The 15387-nt window shown below is 42.3% G+C and overlaps 1 protein-coding gene across 2 annotated transcripts in view; it reads left to right on the top strand.

Moving 5' to 3' along the window:
* LOC126262705 (serine/threonine-protein kinase par-1-like) overlaps positions 1-15387 on the top strand; it is a 413823-nt gene that overhangs the window by 305339 nt on the left and 93097 nt on the right. For both annotated transcript variants that reach the window (XM_049959489.1, XM_049959496.1), the window contains exon 20: positions 3376-3509. In XM_049959489.1, the coding sequence (XP_049815446.1) occupies positions 3376-3509 (134 nt within the window). The remainder of the gene's footprint in view (positions 1-3375; positions 3510-15387) is intronic.

The raw sequence follows: 15387 nt of genomic DNA, 5'->3' as shown, positions 1-15387 counted from the left end.
TGCTATATTCACAAGAAAGATTAGTGTAGAGGTGAACTGTTTCTTCATCTTGCCTTTTAAATACCCTCCTATTGAATGTATTGTTTCATATTTGAATTGTATTTCTAAACATATGACCGTACTAGAAAAGAAGAAATAGTACTATTCAATATGTAGGGAGAAGCAGAAGTCAGAGATGGAAACAAGTTATATGATGGTCTTATTACAATTGAATTGTGAACAAGATTTATGGTAGTCTTTCCATCTACTAATCACACTTTGTCCTTACTCAGATTCTTTCACCTACTGCATGGCGTGTTGTAATTGTTCATTATGCCAGATTAGTAAACTGTAACGATGCTTACCTAAAATTATGCAAACACAACTCCCACACACATGACTGCAGTCTCTGGCAGTTGAAACCACACTTTTCATGATATTGTTACAGTCTATCCTGGATTTTCCATTGTTTGATTTTTACCTAAAATTAACCAGTTTATATCTCATGTATGACAAAAATTTGGTCTTTAGCATTCAGCCAGAAAGGAAAGGAAAGGGGAGATGAGTTGATATATATTTCAAGATCATGCACCAATCTGATGATTTAAAATTCTATCTCACAGGGTATTGATATTAGGTTCTATTGATAGGACCTGCCTGTTGTGTTGGAATATTGAGCTCATTGCCGGCCCCCCCTCCCCCATCCAGTGCTTTGAGAGAAGTAGGCTATATGCAATTTGTTGAATTTCTCTACATCTTTTCCTGTAAATACCAGGGGCTATAATTAAACTGATAGAGTTCTGAATACTGCAGTGTGGGCTGTGTGCATCACAAGATACTGAAACATCATAGATATGTTCACTGATTGGTGCACATGTGGAGTATGCTGAAAACAAAAATCCATTTTCTGCCACCAGATGAAAACATGGCACTGTAGGCAGTCAGAATGTGGTATGGATGCAGGAAAAGGGGAGGAACAATCAAACACATGATAAGAGTGATTCTGGCGTGTTTATTAGGATATGGTCAAAAGTTGCGACGTGTTCGGTATGGTCTCCTGACTCAACAACATGCTGCATCTGTAACAAGCGATGGTCAACAGTTGTTTGCAGCATATCTGGTGTAATCAGAGTGATATATCATTGTATACTGACCTTCAGACCAGAACTGTCTGGATACATTCCTGATAGACACAGTCTTTCAGGTATCCCAACAACCAGAAATCATATGGATTTAGGTCAGGGGATCTGGAAGGCCACACATCTTAAAATTGTCTAGAGATGATGCAATGGTTACAAGGCAAGTGACAAGTGATGTCACTCCATGTGACACGAAAACAGTGGTGTGGACATACTGCAATTTTGCAGAGCTGTAATCACATGTTGCACAAGGAGGTCACTGTACACCTAACAGGTCAGTGAGGTGACAGCTCAATGGAGTAAAACAGACTGAGAATGAAAGAGCTTGTGAGAGCACACTGTGAAATCACATAACCTGAGTGCAGTGGATGTTCCTGCACAACATGTGGTGGAGTAGAACCCCATATGAAATAGTTTTGTGCATTCACAGTACCAGTCTAAAATGTACCTTATGTGGCCAAAGAATATTCCCGGGCCACACATCCTCTATTTCCATGCCTGCCAAAAACTGAAGAACAAAGTCATCTTGGAGCTTCATTTGCTGTGAGTTCTCTATCTTGTAGGATTCCAGTGTAAATTGCACCACAAAATCTTTTGAACTGTTGACCAGGGGGGAGAGAATTCCTGTGACACAGCTTGAGCCTTTAGTCCCTTTATTGACTGGGACCGCTTTACAGCTATTTCTGTCAGCAATATTCCCACAATGCAGTGCTTCCATTCTGGTAAAACAACTTTACCAGTCAGTAGCCATTATATTTCATATAGAAATCATCAGCCTTCTTAACCCTTTACTCCAACAACCACTTCACAAAAGAAATCAGCAGGCATTGCCAAGTGACAAACAGCATACTGACATCAAAACAGAAAATGTTTCACATTCTGACTGCTTACAGTGCCATGTATACAGCCCGGCAAGCAATACTTGGAACACCGTCAGTTTAATTATAAACACCCTGTACATATTTACTGTAGGAAAGTTTTGGTAGGAAGTAAATACTTAAAGAGTAAAGGAGACCACTCAATGAAAAGAAGGAGCATTGAGTCATCAACAGGCGAAATAAAAAAGAAAGAAAACTTGCTAGCTGTTGGAATGAATCCTTTCCACACACACACACACACACACACACACACACACACACACACAGAGCCTGTGTCCCTATACATGGTGCTGGCACCATGTAGAGGCACAGCCATGCACACGTACACATCTCTCTCTCTCTCTCTCTGTCTGTCTGTCTATGCCTGCCTTTGTTAACCCAAAATATTCTATAAGAACTTTCCTACATTCTTTAACAAGTTGGCACAATACCTGCAGGCCTCAGGAAGGCAATAAAAACCCACTTTTAGCAATTTATAGCTGTGATAGGAAATAATGGGTTTGTTGCAAAATAAACACATCCCGTCCTTCTTTTGGATCCAATCTTTGCACCAGCACTGGTTGAGTTCAAAGCAAATATTTCTATTGAGTGTTATGTTTTACTTATAAATTATTGTATAGTATTTACTTAAACATAAAGTATGCAGTTAAATTCATGTAACAAAGGCAAGTACATGTTGCTACATCTCCATTCTGAAAAGTAATGTCCAGTTACCCTCAATGACAAAAAATTCCAAATGTCCCAAATATTCATTCATTGTGAGACTTGCTAATATTCAGACTCTTTGTATTATCCATGAAAATATAGTTTATTTTAATACATACTCCACACTTTACAGTGAACTGGCTTTTAGTGGAATTGTGCGCTGAAAAAAATTATATGTTGTTAGAATTCTGATAGCTCTTCAACACATATCCTGTGATTGTAATTTGGATGGACTGTTAGCGACACTGTGTTAAGAAATTAATGATTAGCATGTGAATAATTTTAACAAAGAAGAAACGAGAAAATAAGGCAGTTATTGCTGATGGAGACAGTGTGTTGACTTTGACTATTGCATTCTCTCTCTCTCTCTCTCTCTCTCTTTCTCTTTCTCTCTCTCTCTCTCTCTCTCTCTCTCTCTGTGTGTGTGTGTGTGTGTGTGTGTGTGTGTGTGTGTGTGTTTGTAGCATTTTACGTAGTAGTAGTTTTGGGAACAGTGATTGCAGCAGTAGCAATAGAAAGAACTTTTGCCATTATTGCATGATGCATGAATCATAATATGGTGTAGCCTTTATGTTTAATTTTATTGCAATTGTGCAAGTGTACTTTTTGTGGTGAAGTGTTAATTGAATACACTGTCATATAATATACTATCATTTTCTGCTATATAATTGCAGGAGGCTCTCAGAAACTTCACATTTTTCAAGACCTTTTAGTCGGGATCAGGATATTCCATGGCGTCGTAGTGCTAGTCGAGATGTGTCCGACTCTGGTAGCGTGTACAGTGACAACAGTGGAACAGTCCCAAGAGGTGTGTAATTGCATGCCTTCTGCTCTTATTAATTTGGTAATTTGCAGCAGCATTAATGGTGAAAAGTTTCTAGTCTTGTACATGAACCAGATCACTTATGAGCTTTAATGTTGTCATATTGATGTGCCAGAATTTATTCGCCTGCAGCAGTGAGTACTTGTGATATGTAGCTTAGGAAAGAAGTTTTTATTGCCAAACAGGTAAAGGGGCATATGTTTGCAGGAATTTTAAGAGTAGCTTTTCCTTTTCATTTCACCAGTTAATGGAAATGTCAATTGTATTTTGACTTGAAAAGATGACTGTATTAACAAACCAATAGTAATAACATTGTTTTCTGTAAATAGGTAAAGATAACAACTCATTGTTTAGTTGAGGTGTTGATTCATCAATAAGCAAATGAACAGGATTGAGAATGTTGCTATGATTTTGGCTAAATACTTCGACAGAGTTAGCGGAATACACATTCACCTGCATGCCTACATTATCTTCGCTGATTATATTACACTGGTTTTACAGATCTACACTTACCATTCCATTACTTATATCCAATTAAGGACATTCAATTACCACATTAACATTGTCCTCTATGGAGACCATGTATTCTTTTCCCTAAAGTTAGCAGTTAATATCTACTTGAAACTCCTACTTTAATGTTACTTTAATAATTTTACATTAACTGATAGCAAGGATCACAAACAAAGAGTATTGAAACATTGCAAAAATGCAGTAATAAGGGCACTACTGTAAAATATTCCAGGATGCATCACTGCGTAGGCAATACAGTTGGATTTGGGGCAATATCTTGACTATGTTATATATTGAGATAAAAGTTCTTTTTAACTTAAATATTTGTTTAACACAATTTTTATTTGTAGTTTCCTAACAGTTCTTTCCCTTTTTGTGTGTGATATAACTATTGCTTTTCCTCTGTTTAGTAATTTCCCTATTTGGAATATTTTTTCTGTATATATCCTAACATTCATATTTACTTGTGCTCCATTTTAATCTTCGAATGAATAAAACAATGAGTTTTTCCATCTCTAATCCACTCATCACTTCAGTCATTTTACACATAAGTAAAGTATTACAAAACGGAGAAAAAAAAAATCTCTTCGTTAGCATGCAGATGGTCTTTTTTGTGCTCCTTTTCCTGGAAAACTCTATTTAAACATAACTTAATCAATTTTCCTTAACATTTTTGTGAACCAATTACAAGAATATGCTGCACTGAAGATGTATAAATGTCTTCCATTAAAATGATTATAGTCCTTTTTTAGTCTTGTTGTTATAGCTTTATCATCTCTTATTGTGGACACCTTGTGTAATGGAGACTAAGAGACCATTGTTTCATTAGTAGTAGTTAGTGCAACTACTAAATACTTTTCGCAAATATGGAGATAGTTTGGGGAGGGGGACAGGAACATTACTCCTACAGTAACACAAATGCTATTATTGAAACAATAAGACAAAAGGAGGAAAGTCACCACTCACTTGCTGACTGACATATGGGACGTAGATACAAATTGCAGTACGCAGACATCACTAGCTCTCAAGGTACCATTCTTTTCTGGTTGAAGTATACACTCTCCCAGACACAAACAAACAAAATTACTCACCTGTTACTACATTAACTCTTCAAACTGCGTCCAAATCTTGTTGTGAATAAGTGTACACTCAATCTAATCCACACACATACACACTCCACAAGCCACTACAGGTTGAATGGCACAGGGTACCTTGTACCACTCTTTCCTGCTATAGTTGCAAATGGAGCAAGGGAAGAACAACTCTATATATATGTCTTTGTAAGAGCCCTAATTCCTCTTATCTCATCTTCGTGGCCCTTTTGAGAGATAGACATTGGTGTCAGTAGAATTGTTCTGCAGTCAGCTGTAAATGCCGGTTCTCTAAATTTCCCCAGTGGTGGTATTGCTGACATTTGTATTATGGGTATTAGGCTGTAGCCTGAGGCAGAGAATTATGCCCATAAGACAAATATCAGCAATATCGCACAGCTGAGAAAGACTGCATTCTATGATTTCTCAATAATGTTTTCCGAAAAGAATATTGTCTTCCCTTACAGCCTCTATTAGAGTTCATGAAGCCTATCTGTAATACTCGAGTGTTTGCTTGAATCTACTGGTAACAAAACTAGCAGCACACCTTTGAATTGCTGCAATGTCTTCCTTTTATCTGACTTAGTGCGATGCCAAACACTGTAGCAGTACTCAAAAATAGGTATGAACTACTGTTCTATACATGTTCTTTGTATTTGAATTCCACTTTCCTGGAATTCTTCCAATAGACTGAAGTCGGCCATTCATGTTTCTTACTATGGACCTTACATGCTCATTCCATTTCATATCACTGCATTGTTTTATGCCGAGATATTTAATCGACATGACTGTGTCAAGCACATACCACTAATACTATATTCAAATACACTACAGGCCATTAAAATTGCTACATCACAAAGATGACGTGCTACAGACGCGAAATTTAACCAACAGGAAGAAGATGCTGTGATATGCAAATGATTAGTTTTTCAGACCATTCACACAAGGTTGGCGCCGGTGGCGACACCTACATCGTGCTGACATGAGGAAAGTTTCCAACCGACTTCTCATACACAAACAGCAGTTGATCGGCGTTGCCTGGTGAAACGTTGTTGTGATGCCTCATGTAAGGAGAAGAAATGCGTACTGTCACGTTTCCTACTTTGATAAAGGTCAGATTGTAGCCTATCACGATTGCGGTTTATCGTATCACGACATTGCTGCTTGCGTTGGTCGAGATCCAATGACTGTTAGCAGAATATGGAATTGGTGGGTTCAGGAGGGTAATACGGAATGCCGTGCTGGATCCCAACGGCCTTGTATCACTAGCAGTCGAGGTGACAGGCATCTTATCCGCATGGCTGTAACGGATCGTGCAGCCACGTCTCGACCCCTGAGTCAACAGATGGGGACGTTTGCAAGACAACAACCATCTGCACGAACAGTTCAACGACGTTTGCAGCAGCATAGACTATCAGCTCGGAGACCATGGCTGCGGTTACCCTTGACACTGCATCACAGACAGGAGCGCCTGCAATAGTGTACTCAACGACCAACCTGGGTGCACGAATGGCAAAATGTAATTTTTTCGGGATGAATCCAGGTTCTGTTTACAGCATCATGATGGTCGCATCCGTGTTTGGTGACATCGTGGTAAACGCACATTGGAAGCGAGTATTCGTCATCGCCATACTGGCGTATCACGTGGCGTGATGGTATGGGGTGCCATTGGTTACACGTCTCCGTCACCTCTTGTTCGCATTGACTGCACTTTGAACAGTGGACGTTACATTTCAGATGTGTTATGCCCCGTGTCTCTACCCGTCATTCGATCCCTTCAAAACGCTACATTTCAGCAGGATAATGCACGACCGCATGTTGCAGGTCCTGTACGGGCTTTTCTGGATACAGAAAATGTTCGACTGCTGACCTGGCCAGCACATTCTCCAGATCTCTCACCAATTGAAAACGTCTGGTCAATGGTGGCCGAGCAACTGGCTCATCACAATATTCCAGTCACTACTCTTGATGAACTGTGGTATCGTGTTGAAGCTGCATGGGCATCTGTACCTGTACACGCCATCCAAGCTCTGTTTGACTCAATGCCCAGTCGTATCAAGGCCGTTATTACGGCCAGAGGTGATTGTTCTTGGTACTGATTTCTCAGGATCTATGCACCCAAATTGCGTGAAAATATAATCACATGTCAGTTTCAGTATAAGATATTTGTCCAATGAATACCTGTTATCATCTGCATTTCTTCTTGGTGTAGCAATTTTAATGGCCAGTAGTGTATTACAGGATTTCTACTCATCTTCATTAACATTTATTTTTCTGTATTTAGATCAAGTTGTCATTCGTCACACCAGATAAAATTTACGTTTAAGCCGTGCTGTATCCATCTTCAATCACTCAATGATTATAATTTCTTAATGATGATACTTTTCTTGTACACTATGGCATCATCAGCAGATGGATACAGATTGCTCTATCCCCATCTGTCAGATCGGTCATATATACAGAGAAGAAGAGTGATCCTATCACACTTCCTTAGGGCACTCCTGACAGTATTTTTGTATCTGATGAACACTTGGCTTCTGGGAGAACATACTAGATTCTGTTTCTTAAGAAGTCCTCAAGTCAGTCACGTCTGAGAATCTATTTCATATGCTTGGAGATTTGTTGACAGTCCACATGAGGCACTGTGTTAAAAGTGTTCCAGAAATTTAGGAATATGGAATCAGCCTGTTGCCCTTCATCCATGATTAACAGGCTATTGTGTGAGAAGAGGGCTGTTTCTTCAACATATTCCTCTTTGAATCTTAAAAACCACATGAGAACTATATCTTGTTTGCTTGGTGGAGAAATGTGCAGTGCCCACCTGCGTGTCTGTGGGTTAGAATAGGCCCGAGGTATTCCTGCCTGTCGTAAGAGGCCACTAAAAGGAGTCTCTCACGTTTCAGCCTTTATGTGATGGTCCTCTGCAGGGTTTGACCTCCATTTTTCAAAATTTCCCCTAAAACCAAGTCAATTTGGGAAGGGTGCGTTACATGGTGCATAGTGTCCATCATGCACTGAGACCTCTTGCATCCTTCATCAATGTGGATGTGCACTTCTGCTCATTCTCTAGCTGTTGGACGAGGTCATGCTCATGGGTGTGTTTTCCTCCATCCACTGTGCAATATCATTTTCTACACTGACGAGGATAATGGACCTGTTTGCTTGGTTGCACTTGATATCCAGCACGGTAGCCAGTCCGTTAAGATGGGGCTGCCATGTACCCTGTTGGTCGTAGCCCCCTGACCACATAGGGATCGCTCTGCTGATGCCTGCGCCATTAACTCCCCACATATGCCGAGGAGTAGATGCTCATCACACTGGGGCATCGGGACTCCTGGTAATGGCCATCCTACCAGGTGGCCTTTGCCGTGGCTGGGTGACAACCGGAGGGAGGGCCCATGGATGGAGTAGGTGGCATCATGGCGGATGACACACGATGAAGTGTACCACGTCATCACTTGCTGGTGATCACACACCAGTAGTCTGTACGCATTCCAAGTTTCAGTACAATGCAAGGAAGTACGACCCTAAATCATTTCCCTCCCTGGCCACACCATGGGAGGAATGCCAGGCTAAGGATGGCAGTGGCTCTTACTTGCCCCAGTACCTTGTATGTTTGAGAGCTGATGGGGAATCTTTCATGACACTGAAGCCTCAGTTTTTTGTCGATCATTTAGAGGACAAGTTTGGGGAGGTGGAGGGCTTGTCCAAAACGAGATCTGGGTCGGTCTTGATCAAAACAGCATCCTCTGCCCAGTCATGGGCGTTATTCGCTTGTGACAAGCTGTGGGTGTTTCCATTACTGTCGTGCTGCTTAAATATGGTTCAGGGTATTATATTCCACAGGGACCTTCTTTTGCGGTCTGATGATGAGCTGCGTGCCAACTTAGAGTGCCGAGGTGTTAATTTCGTGCGGCACGTCCATAGGTGTCTGTGGGGATAGTCAGGTTGCCACGGATGCCTTCGAGGGTGACACATTGCCCAAGAAGGTCAAGGTGATCGACTACCGCTGTGATGTCAAGCCATATATCCCTCCCCTGATTCAGTGGTTTAAGTGCTGGAAGTTCGTCAATATGTCGTCCCACTGTACTTCCAGTGTATGTCGAGATTGTGGACATCCTTCACATACCAATACTCAGTGTGCCCTGCTTCCCATCTGTGTCAACTGCAGAGAGCATCATTCCCTGTGCTTGCCATACTGCAGAATTTTACAGCAGAAAGGAAAATCATGGAATATAAGACCCTGGACCGACTGACCCACACTGAGACTAAGAGGAAATTTGAGCACCTACATCCTGTGGCTATGACCACCGCTACAAGAGCAGTTGTAGCCCCATCAGTTCCATGAATTCCAGTCAGCTCTCAGAGCCAGAAGACTACATCTGTCCCCTTGATGGTGGGGCATGCACTTCCCTCACTGTTGCTCCTGCACCACCTACCTCGGCAGAATTGCCCCCCCCCCCCCCAACCATGTGGGACACCAGTCCACACTTCTAAGCTGGAGAAGCGTAAGTCTTCTTCGGCTCCTCTCACTAGGAAGGGGTCCCTTGGGTCACTCCCTTCCCAGGTTTATGCTAGTGGGAAAGATGACACCTGCCAGTGGCTGAAGTGCCCAAAAGCAGCTGCTCATAGGGCTTCACGATCATCCTCAGTCCCTGAGACTGAATCAGTGAAGCCCTCGCAGCCAGAGAAACTCAAGGAGCAGTGAGGGAAACCCAAAAAGAAGACCTCCAAGACCAAGGGAATTGCGGTGACACCCACACCACCGCTACTTACAAGCTCTGCATCTGAGGATGGGGTGGAGATTCCGGCGTCTGCTGAGGACCTAGATCTCTCCAGACCCTTAGACACAATGGATATAGACTGCTCAGGAAATAAGTTGGTAGTGGCAACTGACCCTGAGGTGTAAGTTGCCTCATTGAATGTTCCATGCCTTCCCAGCCTCACGATCACATTATCCTCCAGTGGAATTGCGGTGGTTTTTCCACCACCTTGCTGAGCTATTGCAACTGTTAAGCTTTACACCTGCTTTCTGCATAGCCCTCCAGGAAACCTGGTTACCGGCAGTGTGGACCCCTGCCCTTCGTGGCTACAGGGGATATTACAAGAACCGTAGCAAATATAATGGAGTGTCAGGTGGAGTTTGCGTCTATGTCCTGAACTCAGTATGTAGTGAGCTGATACCCCTTCAAACCCTTCTTGAAGCTGTGGCTGTCAGGATATGGACAATGCAGGAAATAATTGTTTGCAACGTATATCTTCCTCCAGATGGTGTGGTACCCTGAACACATTGGCTGCACTGATTGCTCAACTCCCTAAACCTTCTTGCTTTTGGGAGATTTTAACGCTTATAACCCCTTGTGGGGTGGCACCGTCTGGGAAGTCTTCACCTTTGCTGTCACCATTGAATCTCCCCCACATGGTGCAATCGATGTTGTGATTGAGCAGGTGACTACAACGATGTTTTCTGTGGTGGAAAATGCAATCCTCTATTCTTTGGGGTGCCCCCGCTGAATGTCGGTACCTTGGTGGTTGCCATAAGTCACTAAGGGAATTAAAGAGCGTCGGCAGGCTCTACAGCGACATACACGGCACCCTTCCCTAGAGGACCTAATAGCCTTTAAATGGCTCCGTGCCTGCGCTCACCAGCTTATAAAAAGATGGAAACAGGAGTATTGGGAGAGGTACGTCTCAACCATTGGGTGCCATACGTCACCTTCCCAAGTCTGGATGAAGATCAGATGTGTTTTTGGGTACCAGATCCCAACAGGTGTCCCTGGCATTACCATAGATGGTGTGTTATCTAGCAATGCAAACACAATTGCCGAGCACTTTGCGTCAGAGAATTACCCCCCCCCCCCCCAGCCTTTCGCATTCTCAAACGGCATGTGGAAGGAAAAGTCCTCTCATTCACTACACGCTACAGTTAACCCTATAATGCCCCATTTACAGAATGGGAGCTCATCAGTGCCCTTGCACGTTGCTCCAACACAGCTCCTGGGCCAGATCAGATCCACAGTCCGACAGTCCGATGCTTAAACATCTCTCATCTGACTACAAGCGACATCTCCTCAACATCTTCAAATGGATCTGGCGCGATAGCATCTTTCTATCGCATTGGCAGGTGAGCACCATCATACCAGTGCTCAAACCTGGCAAAAACACGCTTGATGTGGATAGCTATCGGCCCATCAGCCACGCCAACATTCTTTGTAAGGTGCTATAGTGTATGGCGTGTCGGTGGTCAGGTTGGGTCAGGTCCTGGAGTCATGTGGCCTACTGGCTCCATGCCAGGGCATTTTCCACCAGGGTCACTCTACTACTGATAATGTTGTGTCCCTTGAGTCTGCCATCCGAACAGCCTTTTCCAGACACCATCACCTTGTTGCCGTCTTTTTTGATTTATGAAAAGCATATGACACCACCTGGCGACATCATATCCTTGCTACATTATACGAGTGGGGTCTCTGTGGCCTGCTCCCAATTTTTATCCAAAATTTCCTGTCGCTTCGTGCTTTCCGTGTCCAAGTTGGTGCCTCCCATAGCCCCCCCCCCCCTCCCTCCTTGTCCAAGAGAATGAGGTCCCGCAGGGCACTGTATTGAGTGTATCTCATTTTTTAGTGGCCGTTAACGGTCTAGCAGCAGCTGTCGGGCCGTCTGTCACACCTTCTCTGTATGTGGACAAATTCTGCATTTTGTACTGCTCCACCAGTACTGGTGTTGCTGTGCGGCACTTACAAGGAGCTATCCACAAGGCACAGTCATGGGCTTTAGCCCACAGTTTCCAGTTTTTGGCCGCAAAGTCGTGTGTTATGCACTTCTGTTGGTGTCGTACCGTTCATACATAACCAGAACTATACCTTAATGATGATCCACTCACTGTAGTGGAGACATATCGATTCTTAAGACTGGTTTTTGACACCTGATTGACTTGGCTTCCACACCTTCGTCAGCTTAAGCGGAAGTGCTGGCAGCACCTCAGTGTCCTCTGCTGCCTGAGCAACACCAACTGGTGTGCAGATTGCTCTACTCTGCTGCAGCTCTACAGAGCCCTTGTTCAATCCTGCCTTGACTTTGGGAGTGTTTTTTATGCTTTGGCGGCATCCTCAGCATTGCATTTACTCGACCCAGCGCACCACCTTGGCGTTCTACTAGCGATAGGAGCTTTTAGGACGAGTCCTGTGACCAGCGTCCTGGTGGAGGATGGGGACCCTCTGTTGAAGGTTAGGTGCTCTCCAGTTACATTGCACATGTTCGTAGTTCTCCTGCGCATCCGAATTACTGTCTCCTTTTCCTACCCATGGCAGTTCATATCCCGCATGAGTGGCCCAGGTCAGGGCTTACAATTGCAGGTCACAGCCGATCTCTTCTATCCAAACTGGAGTCCTTGCCTTTACCACGTATACTTTAAGTCCATTATGTATACCTTCATGGTGTACACCTAGGCCATGACTTTGCCTGTCACATGGCCCTAAGGACTCAGTTAACCCCGCGGCTCTCCACTGCTACTTCCGGTCAATTCTTGATACATAACAAGGCCATGAAGTGGTTTACACCAACGTCTTGATGGCTGATGGTCATGTTCGCTTCACATATGTCCATGGAGGGCATATTGAACATAATTCCTTGCTTGATGGCTGCAGTGTTTTCTCTGCAGAGCTGGTGGCTGTATCTCATGCTCCTGAACACATCCGTTCATGCCCTGGGGAGTCGTTTCTACTGTGTACTGTCTCCTTGAGTAGCCTACAAGCTATCACCCAGTGCTACCCTCGTCATCCTTTGGGTGGAGGTTTTAATGTGTTGCAGAGTGGCTGGCTTCTCCTTTTTATTCTTTTAGTCGGCCAGCCACTGTGATCTGCTTTCTTGTTTTACTCTCTTCTAACTCTTTCTTAGGTCTCTCAGTTGTTTTCTTGTCTTCTTTTGTTTCTTTTAGTGTTTTTTGCCTTTCCTTCTTTCTTGTGGTTTTTCCCTTTCTTTCTGTCTTGTGTTGTACTTCTCATTTGTTTTATTTTCCCCCTTGTGGCATTGTTTTATTCATAACAAGGGACAGATGACCAAGCAGTTTGTTCCCTTGCCCCCTCTTTTAAACCAACCAACCAAGCAAGCAAATGTGTAGTGTGATATTGAACTAGTATTATTATATGCTTGTCTCTTTCCATTCATCCAAGGGAGAGTTGCAATATATCTTCTGCCATTTGAATTATGTTGGCTGGTGTGTTCATGAAGCAAATTACGAGGTGTTATGAGGCACCCACTTATATAAACCAAAATTAATTTCTGATGCTGGCTGTGTGCAAGGTAGTGACTGTTGGGGGATTGTTGGGGGAAAGAAATCTACTGGAAGAGTCGGGAAAGCTCAGGGAATTCTGAGAGACTTTCAAGTGAGCTGATGTTTTGGCTGACAGAAAGAAATGTTTTGAGTAATTTGGTAACGATCTGTTGTGGATTTGCATAAGGAAAGATGAAGGTCACTAGATTACTGTATTTGTTCCTCAATCACAGCTACCTTCTCTGAACTCCCTTGTGAATATTCATTGCTGTTTGTGAGTTCTTGAGCTCCAGGATCTTTCACTGTTGCATGACTTTTAGGGGCATAGTGTGTAACGTGTGAGAAAAGATGCTTTTTCAGTGTCCTAAAAGATATAAATACATATCCACAGCATAACGTGCATATTTCTTAAGTCAACACTGAATACTCAGATCTTATACTGATTTCAGTACAAAGTTGTAGTTTGCCAACTTTCCCTGTGTTGTGTTTCAAATCAACAATGACCGTTTTGTGAAGTATGTCCAGTCTAAAACTGTATGCATTATTCCTGTGGAAGTCTATTGATATTATACTCCAGTGACAACAGATTGAAGTGTGTTTTGCAAGGATTTCTCGTCTACATGACATTATGGCTAACTGACACGGCATGGCACATGAAGGAATTGACAGGAGTGGTAGTACTTTATAACTTGAAGAATTAAGTATAAATTCTTGCTGAACTTGGAATGTGGCTAGTGAAAACATTTCATTTGTGGCCATGAAACAAGTAAAATAAAATTGCTCTCACATACATCAAAAAGTGATTCAGAGAAATTTGGAATTTTAACCTAGAAGATTACATAACTAATGAAGAGGCACTGAATAAAAATTGGGGAGAAGACAAATTTGTAGTATAACTTGATGAGAAGAAGGGATCGGTTGGTGGGACACATTCAGAGCCATCAAGTGATCACAGATTTAGTACTGGAGGGAAGTGTGGGGGTTAAAAATCCTAGAGGGACACCAAGAGATGAATACAGTAAGCAGATTCAGAAGGATGTAAGTTGCAGTAGTTGCTCAGAGATTAAGAGGCTTGCACAGGATAGAGTAACATGGAGAGTTGCATCAAACCAGTCTTTGGACTGAAGACCACAACAACAACAACAACAACAACAACCTGGAAGAATCTAGAAATCACTGGGAAACCTTTTGACAGAAAATAGTTGCCACCCTGTTATACTGCATTTTATGTACATGAGCAGAAACTCTTCCCACAGGAGCAGCTAAGTATATGTCACTGAATATTGCTTTTACTGTAAACATGAAATGGTGGGAGACAAGAACAGTCTTTACTTTTTTGAAACAGTGTAACTAGTTAGTTTACATAGATTATTGTGATGTTGGGCCTTGGCCCCATCAATTTGAATAGTATAAAATGTTAAGACAGTGTCACTACTGAAAAACAATAGTGCCTATGAAATTCAGAAATTGGGTGATGTTAGCATTCAAGCTTGTTTATAAATTGCAGTGTGTTGTCTGTAGTGTCTATGGACTGTTTGAATTGTGGTGGATACAGTCTATTTGGGACCCAGAATTTGAGCATGTTAGATGACATTTCTCTCACTGCCTAAAGACGATGTTAAAATCAATTCTCAAAATATTGTGTGAAAAATGGAACCAATAATCTGATAATTTATCTTAATCAGAAATAGTGTTGTTGTTGTTGTTGTTGTTGTTGTTAGTTCGTCCAGAGCCCCCTCCCCCTTTTAAATAAATTGTATCATCTTACTACTTTGCATTCCCCTTAATTATTTATCTTTAAAATACCCATGCATTACCAATGTACAAACAAGATACTTCTTGTATTCATTGTTAGTTATAGGTCACATATATGTAATGTAGTGAAGAGTTCCAGTTCTGTTGATGTTTCTAGTACAAGTCAGTTTAATATTTTTGATCAGTGTGTACAGTTATAATACATTGTATCAGTTTTTGATTAATATGTTCACATTCC

This window comes from Schistocerca nitens, chromosome 1 (assembly GCF_023898315.1).
Source record: "Schistocerca nitens isolate TAMUIC-IGC-003100 chromosome 1, iqSchNite1.1, whole genome shotgun sequence".
Lineage (NCBI taxonomy): Eukaryota > Metazoa > Arthropoda > Insecta > Orthoptera > Acrididae > Schistocerca > Schistocerca nitens.
This window is presented reverse-complemented; position numbering and strand designations above follow the sequence as displayed.